The sequence below is a fragment of the Poecilia reticulata genome, linkage group LG23 (genome assembly GCF_000633615.1).
Source record: "Poecilia reticulata strain Guanapo linkage group LG23, Guppy_female_1.0+MT, whole genome shotgun sequence".
Taxonomy (NCBI): domain Eukaryota; kingdom Metazoa; phylum Chordata; class Actinopteri; order Cyprinodontiformes; family Poeciliidae; genus Poecilia; species Poecilia reticulata.
The window spans coordinates 7,809,607-7,825,000 of NC_024353.1; the positions used below are offsets into that span (position 1 = coordinate 7,809,607).

The following is a 15,394-nucleotide window of genomic DNA, read 5'->3' on the forward strand; positions in this document are numbered from 1 at the left end:
GGGCTGGGCTTCTCTGTGGTTGCTAGGTAACGGGCTAGGCTTCTCTGTGGTTTCTAGGTAACGGGCTGGGCTTCTCTGTGGTTGCTAGGTGACGGGAAGTGCCTTTACATTCCGAATGTTTTTGTATTGGCTGATTTTCCAGACACCAAAAAAAACAGTTGGGTGTTTTTTTTGTTTTTAATTGTTTGGGCTGTTTTTAGCAGCAGTAGAAACACAACTAAAAGTACAAAAACATTAAATTTGCATAGCAGGGCAACTTTAAGGAACCTGTTTATGTTTATGTGGGAATATGTGTGTGTGATTTTGTGTGGCGCAGCCTCAGATTACCACGGTCCTATTTGGACGCACCTGTTTGCACAGTTAATGCAGTCGAGGTAATAATTGCAGAGCAGAGGGAGGGGGCCGGGGAACAGCCCTTCTGGCAATTAGCCCTCCGCCCCCCCCAGCAGCCTCTCCAGTTAACAACCCTATCCCTAACAGCTCTGTAATTACAAAGCCTCCCTACCTGGCTCCGTTTTCCACACCCACAGGCTTTCATGTCCTGCCGGCCGCCACTTCCTCGCCTTGCAGCCAGCTGGTATTGGCTCGGCCCAGTCCACCCGAGATGAGCCGTGTGTCTCGGGCTGATTACAGGCCGGGGCGGAGTGGACGGCATGTTCACTGTTGGGCACTTTAATGAGATTAAGGCCGTGCTAATCTATGAAAAGGGAAAGGCGCCCCCTCTTCCATTCTCCAGCTTGATTCCCTCATTTCTATGCATGAGGTTCTGAGTGGCTCTCCAGAACAAAATAAAAAACAATGCTTTCGGATCACTCTTCAAAGAGTCGGGATGTTTGTTTCGTTGCAATTATACCTGCAGAACCGCGGAGGTGATGTTTGGGCCGTAAGAGTTAATCTGACGTTGCATCGAGGCCGTTAAGTGAATCTTGTGTAAACAAATTCAAGAGAACAAACATGTGGAGAGGCGGGATTTACCTTCGCTTTAAAGAGACGCACTTCAAGGGAGCGCAGGTCCATGCTGTCGATGAGGGATCGCATGAACTCACTGGGAAGGAGAGAAATTAATCAGCTTAAAATGGATGGGAAGGAAGGAAAACTACACAACATTCACTCTGTATCCTACACTGCATAAACATGAAACGTTACCAAGTATTTTTGGTCCAGTTTTTAGAGCAAATATGTTAGTACAACTTTTCAGCAAGATATAGGAGCTTGTTTTAAGTCATACATATTGATGAAAAAGTGCAAGTTACACTGTTTTAAGTGAAATAATTTGCTAATAAATAAACAAGGACCTAATACATTTTTATTAATATTTAGGAATTAGAAGTGTTTTTGTAATTTTTTTAGTGTGAAAATGAACACTTACCTATGACAGACCCAATAAAACTAGCTAACTTGCTAGCATGGGTATATTAGCAGTTAGTTAGCGGTAGGTAGCCTACGGTTATAAAACATAATCTATGTATTTATATATCTTTCATTAAACCAGGAAAAGTAACTCACTGAGATTAAAAGCCTCTTTTCCAAGAGTGACCTGGTCAAGACAGCAGCAAAAAACATACAAGGATGAAAATGTTTTATGTGACTCAAACGTTTGTCTGACAAAAGAAGTCCAGAGAGAAAAAAACACAAACTACACATCATATGGTCGTCTAAATTAAATTTAAAACCTGTGGCCATTTTCTTATGAATTAAAGACATTTTAAGGCTTTTAAAAATTTTTTTTAGATAAATTAATTTAAGATCTCTTAAGGATGCATTAACTTTCCACACTGTCGCTGTTTGGGAGGTTTCTGATGAAACAAAGATGGATGAACTTGAGGAACTTATTGTGAAGGTATTGTATTACTGGGTGTTAAACTAAACAAATTAAACCAGAAATTTATGCATCATAGAATATTTTTTAGCTTCGTTTTAGTCTCGGTAGCATGTAAAATTAAATTAAATACATAATAAAATTGTTGCTCAAATCTGTTTGTGGAATATCTCTAGATTTTTGGGAAACCTTTGTGTAATATTAAAACATAAAAGGGAGAAAATGAAGTCTTTTAAAACAAGGGTGACCAAAGGGTGGCGCGAGGGCCATTTGGGGGCCTAAGAGAAGTCTCATGTGGCCTCAGCACACAATTTAGGAATAGTTTAAATGGTTTAACTGACATATTTATATCTTAAATAGAAAGTTCTAGATACTACAAAACATGTGTTTTTCTGTTTTTGGGTTCATTTTAAGGTCTTTGTACTCAAAGTCAGACTTAATCACACCCAGCAACTTAAATGGTCGTCATTTTATTGTTGGAAATAAACAAAAATTAATATTTTGACCAAGAAATTAGGAAATTGTACAACTTTGAGATCCTTTATTTGGACTTTTTAAATAAAAATACACTTATGTAAAATAAGAGAATTCAGAATAAAATAATTCAGAATTTTAAAAATTGTGGCTGCTTTAAAGTTTGGACTCGGCTGCTTTAGGGCGAGTGTTTGTAAATATGAGTCACGCCAGGGCGGGATGTTTTTGGCGGGTTTGTCCCGGGCGACCCTGTGTTTTCCAGCCAGTGATGCTAAAGTGTTGTGAGTCCATTGTGGTTGCTCACAGCCGCCTCGCAGACAAACAATGCGTCGGCACACGGAGACATCCCGCCACATTAACGGATAAAACTGATTTGGGGGACAGTGGGCGTGGACGAGGGGCTGCTTGGGGTTGGCGTGGAGGGGAATGAGCGGTCGAAGCACACTTTGGTGCAATGTGACAAAATCTGGTCCACAAGGATAATTAGAGGCAGAGTGGAGCGATTGTGTTGGGACGGACCTCTCCAGTCCAGCGTGTGGCACATCGACGGTCATCCCGTCTCTAACGAGCGCCTGGTGTTAACGAGCCCCTCCTCGCCGAGCGCTCAATGGCCTGTTAGAGCAAAGAATGGCCATCGAGTGCGGTGCACGCCTGAGTGCTCCCCGCGCCGCGGCCGGGCCCCGTCCTCCCAACGACGAGGCAGTCCGGGCTTTGATGAGGACGAGGCAGGACAGGGCAGCTAATGATCATTAATTGCTCTTCGTTTGCGGCGCACAAGCACACCGGCGAGATAATGGTGAGGACAAGCAGCCGGGGCGTGGGGGAGGCGGCGGTGAAGGACTGCAGCGAGGATAATAACAGCCTAACCCATTTTCCTTTTGTCGACCCCCCGCGGTGACCAACACAGAAGACTTCTCACTTACGCAGAGCCCAACATTTTGGCGGCCTCGTCGCTGCAGACGGCGATGCAAACAGATTCTGACCTAGTTTGATCTGACAAAGCTCAGAGCTGTTTGGGAATATTTTAAGCAGGACGTCAAACAAAATCTTACCAACTATTTCTGTTCAGGGTTTGGTGAAAATATCTTAGAAGATACTTGTGAGTTAATTGTCTTATTTCAAGTGCACTAAGATATTTGCACTTGAAACTAGACCAAAAATACTTTGGATGTTTTGTTTTTGCAGTGTTGAAACTTTGTGAACGGACCACAAACTAGATTAAGGAATCCTTGACTTTATGTCACTGTTTAGTTTTGCATTTGAGTCTTTTTTTCCTCTTTGTACGACATCTGTAAACAAAGCGAATGTCTGTCCAACAGAATATTAATCTGTGACTTTTTTTCTCTGGCATTTGTTTGGTCAAGCAGTGTAGTTTATGTTCTTTAATTAGTGTAAAAGAAACATTCCTGAACTCTTAAAAGTGAAGAAACTTTACGTTCAAAAGCAGACTGCCCACTAAAACTAAAAGTGTTTTCACACCTTATAGTACGGTACTTTCAATTGGGGATCAAAATTGGAACATTTTTACATTTTTATCAGCTGCAATTCGCTTTCACACTGTCAGACAAGCCAAATTTATTGAAACGCCTGTTCCCCTCCTCGCCTGTGGGGGCGCTGCACCAAGAACCACTGAAGGAAACATGAGCTCAGCTTCATTCTTATCAAAATGTAAACAAAAACGGAGAAGAATCAGATTTTTAGCAGTTGTAGGATCTCTCTATTGTTGGTAAAGACCATGATGCATTTCCCCTGCTAGAACAAAACTAGTGCGTTCGTTTTGGTTCTTTTTGCCCAGATATCTCTGCATGTAGCCCGCTTCCTGCTTTTGGAAGCGGTCTCCAGTCTGCTTGGCGTTCACATATGCATTCAAACCGCATCAGAGTTCACTTCACCAGAACTGAGACCTAATTATTTAGGTGGACCAGAGTTTGATTTTTGGTCAACATCAGTTTGACTTTTGAGTTCAAATGAACCAGTTTGATTAAAGCGGACTAAACAAGACTTGTGTGAATGCAGATTAAATTTTTATTCTGCCTTTTTTTTAGTTCCTGAAGCCCAAACAAGATCTGATCATTCATTTTTATCACTAAAAATGGTTAAAAACTAAACTCTACAATATTTATCGGCAGGGATTTTGTTGATTCCACTTCAGCGTCGGTCGCTCCCTCGTTCAGTCCAGCAACAGGAAGACGCACAACGACGACCGCTGTGGCTCCACTGATGCTATTTGTGTTTTCCAGCCAAACCACGTGATGCGTCCTGAGGGAATGTGGCGCACAATGCAGCGCAGGGACAGATGGGTCTAAAGCAGCAGAGTGAAAAGGAGGCAACAAGAGATGAAAGACATGCGACAGGTAAAGCTGGGAAGAAAGGAGGAGACGGAGGGGGGAGGAGGCCAAGAAACACACCTCCTCAGATCTCCACATGATCAGAAAGGCTGATTGTGTAACTACTGTAGCGGCTCATTTCCAAAGCGGGATTAGAGACAACAGGATTAAGTGAAACAGGTAAGAGGATCAGTCCAGTTCAGTACGGATGAGATGCTTTTGTTTTCTCCTTGTTTGGGAGGCGGCATTACGAACGCTCATCGCCTCCCTGCTTATTATTGAAATTGCAAAGAGGAGTTTTGTGTAAAGAGGTTTAATACGGACATTCATTATCATTACGATAATTGCCTCCACACAGAGCAGACACCCTGGTGTTTTTGTGCCAGCGCAGCAGTCAGGCAACAGGCCGCCTCCAGCCCACAAAGAGTCGGCCGTAAATCAGGGGACCCGTGACCCCGGCCCCGGCCCCGCTGAGAGGGCGCTCTCAGAGCAGGGTGAAGGCTCTGGGTGCAGGCCTTGACCCCCGGGGGACCTCCGGAGCGAGCTTGGCTCCACTCACTGCTGTCTGCAGGAAGCCTTAGACCCCGGGGGCAAGGCCGAGGAAAAACAAAACGCTGTGTGTGGGAATCTGCGGCATATGGAGCATAACGTTGGGACACGGGGACGCTGAGGCCAAAGTTTGGTCCAGCAAAGTTCAGCCTGTTCACAGCTGATTCACTGGATCCAGTGAGATGTTCTCACATATGTCTCATCAATCTAAAAACTGATGCAATCTGAATAAAATGATCGAAGATGGAACGATCAATAAGCTTCAAAGAAACCAGTCTTTGATGTCATCTCGTAAAATGGTCTTAATTAAAGCTGCAGGATGTAACTTTTATAAAAAATATAAAAGCTTTTTATATTTTCATATTTATAAATGTGTAAAAAGTTTATATTTTTAAAAAACTTGTATATTTTTATTAAAATACCTATATTTTTTATATAAATATAAGTGTATATTTATATTAAAATAGGTTTTATATAAATATGAAATATACTTATTTTTTATATATTTTATAAATATTTTTTTATATATAAAATATATTTATATATAAAAGTATATAATTGTCCTCTTGGTGTGTGCTATGCAGAGTCTGTTGTGAATGCTAAGGCTAGTTATCAGCGGATAAACGGTTTTGCTGTAACAGTAAGTAGTTTCTCCATCATTAGCCCATTTAGCAGTGAGTACAAGAGGATGATTGACAGCGTTAAGACTCTCCCTCTGATTGGTTGTTTTTGACCTGGAGCGATGCATTTCTTCAGATGGCAATAGTAGCTCAGGGATGAGGTGGAGGAGATTAATCTTTAAAGATTATCTGTCTCATAACAATCTATCACAACATGGTTACAATTTTAACAAATATGAAAAAAAAAAATTTATTAAAGCTTCATACTGCAGCTTTAAGAGTCTTGTGTTTAAATTAGCCTTCTAAAAAAACGCAGTTTCACTTTTTTTTTTTTTTTTTACAGATGTAGCAAAAAGAATAAAAAAAACAAACATAACTTCATAATTTTCAAATACTTGAATATTGTCTATATTCATAGAAAGTCCAAAATATTGCTACAAAACCCCTGGTATACGGCAACAAACTGTGAGTGTAAACTCGACCTTTACACACGCATGTGAAAGTAGCTCCAAACAAATGCGCAATTTTCCCACATTTACACATGGGGACGCTGAGGCCAAAGTTTGGCCCAGCATTTACACATGTAAATGTGCTTTTACACATTTACACATTTGTAAATGTGTAAATGCTTTACACATTTACAAATGTGTAAAGCAGTGGTAGCTGCTTTACACATTTGTGTGTAAAGCAGAAGTAGAGCCTCCTGCACAACCAACAAAATGCAGCAAGTGGTAACTTGATGTTGAGTCAACAATAAAACTCTTTTCCAGCAGCCACTGTACAGCGCATACTGACCAAATGTGCTGAAGCTCAATTGGGGTTGCTAGGTAACGAGCAGAACTCTGCTGGGGTTGCTAGGTGATGAGCGGAACTCTGCTGGGGTTGCTAGGTAACAGGCAGTGCTTGCTACTTTCAGATTCTGAAACAGTTCCATTTTCCAGATACCAAAAGACATTTAGTTTGGGTGTTTTCTTAAGTGCTTGAGCTGTTTTTAGAAGCAGTAGCAACCCAAATTGAAAGAGAAAAATGTGTAAAATGTGAAAAATTGATAATAGATTCCCTTTAAACTTCATGAGGAGTCCTTTTTCTCAAGTACCAACCAGTCAAATTCACACCAGTTCACATTAAAATTCAGGATGATATAAATTTTTTGTTGTTTTCAAATAAAAATAAACACCCATTTGCTTTCATAAATCATGAAATAATACTTCAGAGAGTGCAGATATGGCGCAGAAACTGAAGTGTAGCAGATACAAGACAACTCAACGCGGTTCAAAGAGACCCACACACAACGCCAAGATCAGTGGAACAAACTTGGGTGCAAACTCTCATCCTTATTTATGGCGGGTCAGTGACTCCTCCTCCAGCCTGCGGCTCTATGGAGGAATGCGTCCGCCTTTTCACTTACTCCATAGAGGCTATTTTCTGCGCCAGGCTCGCAATCACGGCAAACAGCCTCAGGTCCACCAGTCCATCTGTCACCCTGAAGTCCACCATCTCCAGGATCTGAAACGGGATGTTGGCGTTACGGCAGGAAGTGAGCGCCGCTGCGCTGCGGTTTGTCACTGATCTACCCTGTAGACGTAGATCTCTTCTTTTTCAGACAGCAGCTCAGGAGGGATGATGGTTTTGAGAGCGAGCAGAACCTGCAGGCAGGAGATGTAGCCGTCAGAGTCGCTGTCCTCCTGCACACAAAAAAATTATCTGTTGGTTCATTTGAAGAAGCTTCAATGGAAATATTTAAATTTGTAACAAAGTAGAGAAGAAAACCTGAATGTTGATCCCTTCCTGGTGACACTTTCTGCTATAAAAATTACATTTATTCCATTATGTAACTTTACATATTTATTAAAACAATTTCTTACTCTCCTGCTAAATACTCCAGTCTCAGTTACATTGGGTAAAAAGTGTTTGTGAATATTTTCCATCAACTTTTACTCCTGTCGTCAAACAGATTTAGATTTTTACTTTGACTAGACCTTCTCACCCAACAACTCAAACTCTTTCCATTCTCAGATGATGAAATACTAAATTGAAACTTCTATTGTAGTGAATTATAAGCATCATTTTTTCTTTGAATTTAATGCCAACACATCCGACTGATTTGTGTTTTCAAAAAGTGAAAAAGTGCACGTTATGTGGACGTTTTGAGCCTGCAGACTCCACACCTTCCCTCCGACTGAGAGCAACACAAACCAGTGAGTGAAACAGAATCTGCTGCTGAAAGAGAAAGAACAAAACGGGTTTAAATCGCCCTTCACTTACTGCTTCAAAAGCCCTTTTGTACTCCACCAGCTTCTCCTGACTGAAAATGCAATACTTTGCCAGAAAGTCGACTGAAAAAGACAAAAGAAGAAAACAACAGGAGTTAAAGTGTGAGGAAGCATTTTTAAATGTCCATGTTATTCCTGGAGAATTTTGTTTTGTTCAATTTAAAATGAGATATTTGCCTTAAATATCTCATTTAAGCTGTTGAATTATTTAGTTTTTCTTTTTTAAAAAAGGAACCAAATTTCATTAAAAAGGAACATTTTGTTTTACCCAGTTATGTTTGCAGCTACGTAACGTATTTAAATCAAATGTAAGCTACCAGTTAAATCATCTTACATCAATAAATGTTGATGTGAAGCATTTCAACTTTTCTTTTTTTCAGGGTGTATTGATTTAATAAAAACATTGAACTTATTGTGTTTTTTATTTTTGTTTATGTCTCAAATTTGTTCAGATTTAGCACCACTAACACTGAATTACATTTCAACTCTAATTTGTTTCCTTTGGAGTTTTAATTAATAAAATAAAAGTAAAGACACGCTGCTAGTTTCTGACAAGTCGACTCCATCGAGGTCATGACTTCAGTTTGTACCAAAGTATCCTGGATATTTTCTGCACTACATTTTGGTTGGTTTTAAAAGTATAGCTTGAACAAATTAGTACTTTATCTTTTTAAGTTTATTTGCTAATTTATGTCTTATTTTCCTTCAATCCCAAGTATTCGCTGCAGATAACTGTCTTCCCTGAATAGACAAATACGCAAATACTTCTGACCCTAAAAACAATTATTATTGCCCTTTTTTAAGATCCATCCATCCATCCATTTTCTTTACACCCTTGTCCCTTAGTGGGGTCAGGAGGTGCTGGTGCCCATCTCCAGCTAACGTTTCGGGCGAGAGGCGGGGTCACCCTGGACAGGTCGCCAGGGTGACCTGTCGCAGGTCGCGACACAGAGCAGGGCAACACAGAGACACACAGGACAAACAACCAGTCACACACACACTCACACCTAGGGGCAATTTATACAGACCTATTAACCTGACAGTCATGTTTTTGGACTGTGGGAGGAAACCGGAGTACCCGGAGAAAACCCACGCATGCACAGGGAGAACATGCCCTTTTTTAAGATATCAAACTTAATGTTTTAACCCTCCCAGACTGAACGGAGCGCCGGCAACTCAGCCAGGTTTGCAGCACCGTAACTCTGCCACACTTTGCACTATCTGGTAAATCCCAACGGTTTCTGAAAGGGGAGACGTTGCGCTTTCCAGCCAGTGTTGGGTTATTATGGTAATTTCACTCCTGCTGCAACAGGAAGTGAAATTAATCTGATGAGACATTCTTTTAAAAGACGGGAAATTGTGAAAATAACTTGCTAGATATTGAAAGTTCCAGTTGTTATGGTGAAATGGGCAAATATATTTACTAATAGGACATTTAAAGAACTTTGTACAATTAAAATAAGCAAAAATTTACAGGTGGAGATTAGAAACTTAGATCATAAAGGGTTAATACACACAGTGTATTAACACCTCAGCACTACTACATCAAAAAATGGCAAAATCTCTGGATTTAGCTGCAACTCTGTGAAATATGTTTGTCTTAAAATCCTAAAAATAAAAGTAGAGATTATCAGAGGAGGGCAAACTGAGACAAACCATGAATATTTCATTAGGCAAATTTGGGAGGGAGGAAAGAAATGGCTGCCTTAAAAAGAGGCTTTTAAGCTGCTGCCACTTCAATTTAGGAGATGAGAAAGAATCCCTGGATAATGGATCTATTCATGGGTTTCCTGAAGAAAGCAGAGCAACAGAGTTGATATCAGTCTGGACTTAAACCTCTGGACCTCTGGGGTTTCTCCGCAGTAGCAGGGGGGCCTGTTTGAATCGGCCATTTATCAGCTTAGGCCTAATCAAAACCAGGCCTCGCCTTTCAGATGCAAAATGTTACATTTGCAGCCAGTCAACTTGACTTGTTAAAGCTTGATTGATCAAAAAACCTGCAGGCTGCCGTCGCAGCATCTGTTTGCAAATATCTACGATGGCAGGATGAGGCAGCCTGCATGCGAATCTGCAGGGATTTAAAGTCCAGACTCGTCCCTGTTGGCCGGATCAGAGAATGGATCCTCCGATTCTTAGATAACTTACAGCTGCAGTTCAGTTGCCTTGGATTGTTTCACTGCTGGGTGTTAGCCGCCATCCGTTCTTCTGAGGCAGCTCAAAGAAAATTAATTTACCACCAGATCTTCTCCATCCAGTTGTCATGAAAATATTGAGCAAACTTTTAAAATGTAGCAAATTCGGGGTCTTTCTATCTACTGGTTTGGCGTGAATCAACCAGGCCGCGCAAAGCGTGATTAGGTCAGATGTCTGCATAACTGACGCTTATTACAATGACTGTAACAAACAGGTAAATGGTCGCTATGCATGAGGCCATTTCAATTCAAAATTATGCTGGTTGTACATTTATTTGGTAGGTGACCATGGCTTACACAACGATATGTGTTTTCATCCAATTTCAAGAAAAAAAAAAAGGAAATGCTAATTAGACATCTTTCCATCTACTGGGTTGGAGCGAATCAACCAGGCTACGAAAAGCGTGATTATGTCAGATGTTGATGTTTACACATGGCAAATGTTCACTACACCTAAAAACCTTGGCCTCGGCTTGGTTGACGTGAACTCTTGCTTCCAAAAACGGGAAGCGAAGCGAAGTGCAGGGCATTCTGGGTAAATTCAACCAAAACAAACGTGCTAATCTAGTGCTAGCGGAGGAAATGGCTCGTGGACTCGTGGTCCTACGACCACAAAAATCAGACACTACTCAATTTTGTTTACATTTCACAAAGGAGGAAGTTGCACTCATGTCTTCTTCGGTGGTTTTCATACAATTTCCCTCAGTGGTCATTAGTGCAGCGCCCCCAGAGGCGAGGAGGGGAACAAGGTTTTCAATAGTTTGGCTCGTTTGACACAGTGCAGTTTGAATAAGAACCACAACAGCTGAAAATGTAACAAATGTTGCAATTTTGGTTTTCATTCGAAATGAGTCTACCGGACTACCGGGTACCAGGACAGTCTTTCTGCTGGTGCCCCCTAGTGGTCCGCAAGGAACTGTATGTAAACACCCGTTTATTTGCCGTAGCGTTAGCTCAAAGTGAGAGTATTCATGTTGTTCACTAGCAATATGACTCTTTGAACGACTAAGCTTTAAACGAATCGCAGTTGGTGAAACTGTTCTTTGTTTATTACGACTTTACTTGCTTATAATGCTGTGTTCGCCAGTCAACAGCCAATGTGATTTTATTTAATTAAAATTATTAAATTAAGCTAATTAAATACAAAAGATAAATTCAATTGATAGAAATTGGTGGATAATTGTTATACTTACTGGCGAAGAAGAGGATTTTTGTTTCTGTTGAAGCAACTGCAGTCTATTTTTCTTTTATTGTGCTTCTAAATTACAAATAGTCATAAATGTTATTAAAGAACAACTTCTTCTTTTTTGATTTACATTTGTTTTACTTCATTGGAAAACTTAAAATCCATCCTTTCAGAATCTAAATAACTCTGAACGCCTCGAGTTGACCATGATCCTTCATTAGGACGAACAAAGAAGACAACAATTGTCTTTAATGTGTTACTGCAGGGGCAATTTCTGCTGATTGCTCAGGTTTTTGGCGACTTTTTGCTCAATTTTATTAAATAACGTTGATGTGTGCAGCTGTGTGAGACCCTGAGCGCCAACGCTGGTGGCTGGAGGTGGTCCCAAGCCGAGGGCAGCGCTCCGTCAGGGAATCAGCCGAACAAAAGACGCAGTGGAGTGAGAGGCTGGTGGAGGAAGCGAGGGCGGGTGGAGGAGCAGGACAAAGCCGAGGCAGCAAAGCCTCCCGCCTGATAGCCTTATCTGATTCCACTCCAACGCTTGATGGCTTTTTTTTCACCCTGCCTTTAAAGGACACAGGTTGGGCCTTTGGTGTGAAGCCTAGCAGAAAATGTTAATCAAGAGAGGGGCAGTGTGGAGAAAGGCGAGAGAAAGGGGAGAGTCACTCCGCTCAGGCTGTAATCTGTAATGAGACCGAGGCGATTCAGTTGCAATTGAGAGAGGAAGAATAGGGCTGTGATGATGATGATGAGCAGGGAGGCTCATGCTTTCACTAGGCGTTTGTTTTTATGTTTTGTTCCTGTTTGTTCACGACTCCTGCATCCGTCTGCAAGCAGCCTGCGGGTCACGACTCATTTACCACGCGCTTGGACCTCGTTTTCAGACCTGCAGCTGCACATGAAGAAAAGCACCGAGCTGCTCGTTTGACAAGGCCGCTCTTCTGATTATGATTCATATTTTCATTTCTGACACGCAGGGCGATTCATGCCGGGTTTCGGCCAACAACTGGAAAATGTCCAAATATTTTTACGCTCTATTGGTGTTAAAAAAAATCTATTCAGTTAAGGTCGGTTTCAGAAATGTAGAAAGGAGATAAGCAGCAGAAAACAGGCAAAAAAAAAGAAAAATTAAAGAATAATTTGCTGACATTTCCTTTATATTAATGATGAAACCATCTGGTTCAACATCAGATTTATAAACTTTTCTGTCATCTTGTGTTTATTTGAATTTAATCTCTCAATAATAAAATCATGAGACATTTAGTGTAAATCTGAACTTTCTAGTTAAATTGATTTGTTATGTTTAAAGACAGTTTATTTTAATTACCCACACAGAAGCTCCTTTGTGTTTTAACGTTTTATAAATTTGTTTGTTGCTCTCTTTCCCGCCTAATTCCAGACTTTTGTATATCAACACACTGCATATAGTGTCCCATAATTCAACACAAAGGTCGCTTTGAGCAGCAGGGAGGAGGTGACCCCCTTTTTTAGAGCCCAAGAACGATGGAGCGCATGGCCCACTTCCACAGCAACATGTGATTAACAGCAACAAAATACATTTACACACAACGTCTAAACTGTTCCAGGAGTATAAAAGCTACAAAAAATGTATTTATGGGATGTTTTATGTATTATTATTAATGTGATGATCCTGCAAATCAACAGGTGTTACGATGCAGATCTGTTTACAATAGTGTAGGATGTGAAGAGAAAAAAATCATATAAACAGTGAATAAAGACAGAAAGGAAAGATGCAGGATCAAAATATCGATCCTGCATCTTTAAGTTTAGATTAAAGTAGACTGAGTTACTCTATTATTTCAATTTTCTCAGTAATTAGGGATTTATATTTCTTTAAAAACAACAAAAAATCAGATTTGCTCTTAAATGTAAAACAAAATGTCATCTCTAAAATTAAAATTATTATAAGTGCTGCTCAGTAAATTCAAAACAATATTGAAAAGGTAATTTATTCTGATAATTAAAGTGATATAAATTCACATATAGTGGTCCATTTCAAGCATTTGCTTTATTTATTTATTTATTATTTACTTAAAACTGTCATGATTCGAGGTTTTGGTGAGGTGAGATGAGACGCAGACAGGCCAGGATGAACATGAAGATGACTTATTTTAATGATAAAGTCCACAGGAAAACAGGCTGACGACAAACACGACCGGTAACACACAACAGGATCCGACAAGAGACAAAGACAACAAGTGGACTTAAATACACAGGGAGGGTAATCAAGGAATTAGATACACCTGGGAAGCAATCAACGGGGAAGACAGAACTGGGACAGGACTAAACACAGAAAACCTCAAAAATAACTACACAGAAAACACAGAACACAACAAAAACAAGCCTCTATATTTTTGCTGAAAAGTTGCTTTTAAGTTAGTCTTATTTCAAGTGTACTATAGTATTTGCACTAAAAACTAAACCAAAATACTTGGTAAGAGTTTGTGTTTTTGCAGTGTACTGCAGCTTTACATTTGAATCCTGAGCCTCGAAATATAAAGAATGCTTTATTTTTTAATGTTGATCTTTGAGGAATGATTCGATGAAGTACAACAGGCGCAGAGCAGCTGTTTTTAGTCTTAGAAACAGTCCGATCAGAGCAGAACGTCTTTAATGAGTCGGCACAATATGAAAGGCGATAACATTCTCCCGCACGCACCATTTTCCTGAAACAAACACACAACTCTCCAACCCCGCCCATGCACTTTCTCCAACAACACAAAGTGTGTGTGTGTGCGTGGGTGTGTGTGTGTTGAGGGGGGTTCAGGCTCTGCTAGGAAAACAAACAAAGACACACGTAGCAGCCACACTCCTGTCTCTGGCTGCATGCCATCCAGCTCACCACAAACCACAGTCCACGCTTTCCGCACACACACGGACACACTTTAGACCAATCAGCTCAGATCGTCGCCGATACGACTCCCATAGGCCAAATCATCTGCTTTAATGCGAGAGCAGATCTCCAGAGATAACCTCACAAAGAAAAATCATCTGCTATTATTGCTCCGCCGCTCCTTGACATTGTCCCATTAATAAGGCCATTGTGGAGGGCGCTCTCTGTTTGGACACCACATAATGGAGCCTTTGACAGATTTACTCCGCGCTCCCTCTCTCTCTCTGAATGCGGCGGCCATATTCCACGCTGCCGCTCATCAATAGGCGAGCTGTTTGTTTGCCCAGTTATTCGGGACCGATGGTAAACACATAATTGCAGAGCAAAGGCTGAGCAAACAGGAGTTGCATAAAGGCAGTGTACCTGAACACACACTCAGTGAGAGGAGTGTGTGTGTTTTCAGAAGGAGGTCCCATTACTACAACCTCCTCTCATCTCTTCTTAGTCGACTGGGTTTTGTCGTTTGATGTTTATTTTTGTGTTTCACTGCTTGGAAACAAGTTAGCCCTGATATACGCTGCTGATGGTGGGTGGAGACAAAGTGGAGTCGACCCAACGCCAACAGGTGTCCCATACAGAGCTGCTTGTTATGTTTACTTAAGTAACTTTATGGAAAAAATATACTTTTAGGAGTATTTTTTTACTGTACGTTTAGTTTTACATAAGTATTTCTACTATGACGTATCGCTACTTTTAGGGCTGGATGATATGGATGATATCAGTGTTTCATATCAGTCGATATTGATAATTATTGATTCATTTTTTGTTTTAGATATCTGAAATACTGCCAAACTGGTAGCATTGTTTTTTTAATTTATTTTTAAGCAGCTATGAGGCACAGTGGTGAAACCTTAAACTGTGCAAGTTACTCAACAGGTTGTTGCTAGGTAACCACAGGGTGGGTGGGTGAGTGGATGGATGGACGGACGGACAGACGGACAGACGGACAGATGGATGGCTTAATGGTTGGACGATGGTTTAATAGTTGGATGATAGTTTAATGGTTGGATGATGGTTTAATGGTTGGATGATGGTTTAAT

The 15,394-nt window shown here is 40.7% G+C and overlaps 1 protein-coding gene across 5 annotated transcripts in view; it reads right to left on the reverse strand.

Moving 5' to 3' along the window:
* LOC103459394 (uncharacterized) overlaps nt 1-15,394 on the reverse strand; it is an 81,647-nt gene that overhangs the window by 1,503 nt on the left and 64,750 nt on the right. For all 5 annotated transcript variants that reach the window (XM_008400909.1, XM_017302922.1, XM_008400908.2 and 2 more), the window contains 4 exons: nt 8,055-8,125; nt 7,364-7,474; nt 7,198-7,295; nt 976-1,045 (listed from right to left, as the gene is read on the reverse strand). In XM_008400909.1, the coding sequence (XP_008399131.1) occupies nt 976-1,045; nt 7,198-7,295; nt 7,364-7,474; nt 8,055-8,125 (350 nt within the window). The remainder of the gene's footprint in view (nt 1-975; nt 1,046-7,197; nt 7,296-7,363; nt 7,475-8,054; nt 8,126-15,394) is intronic.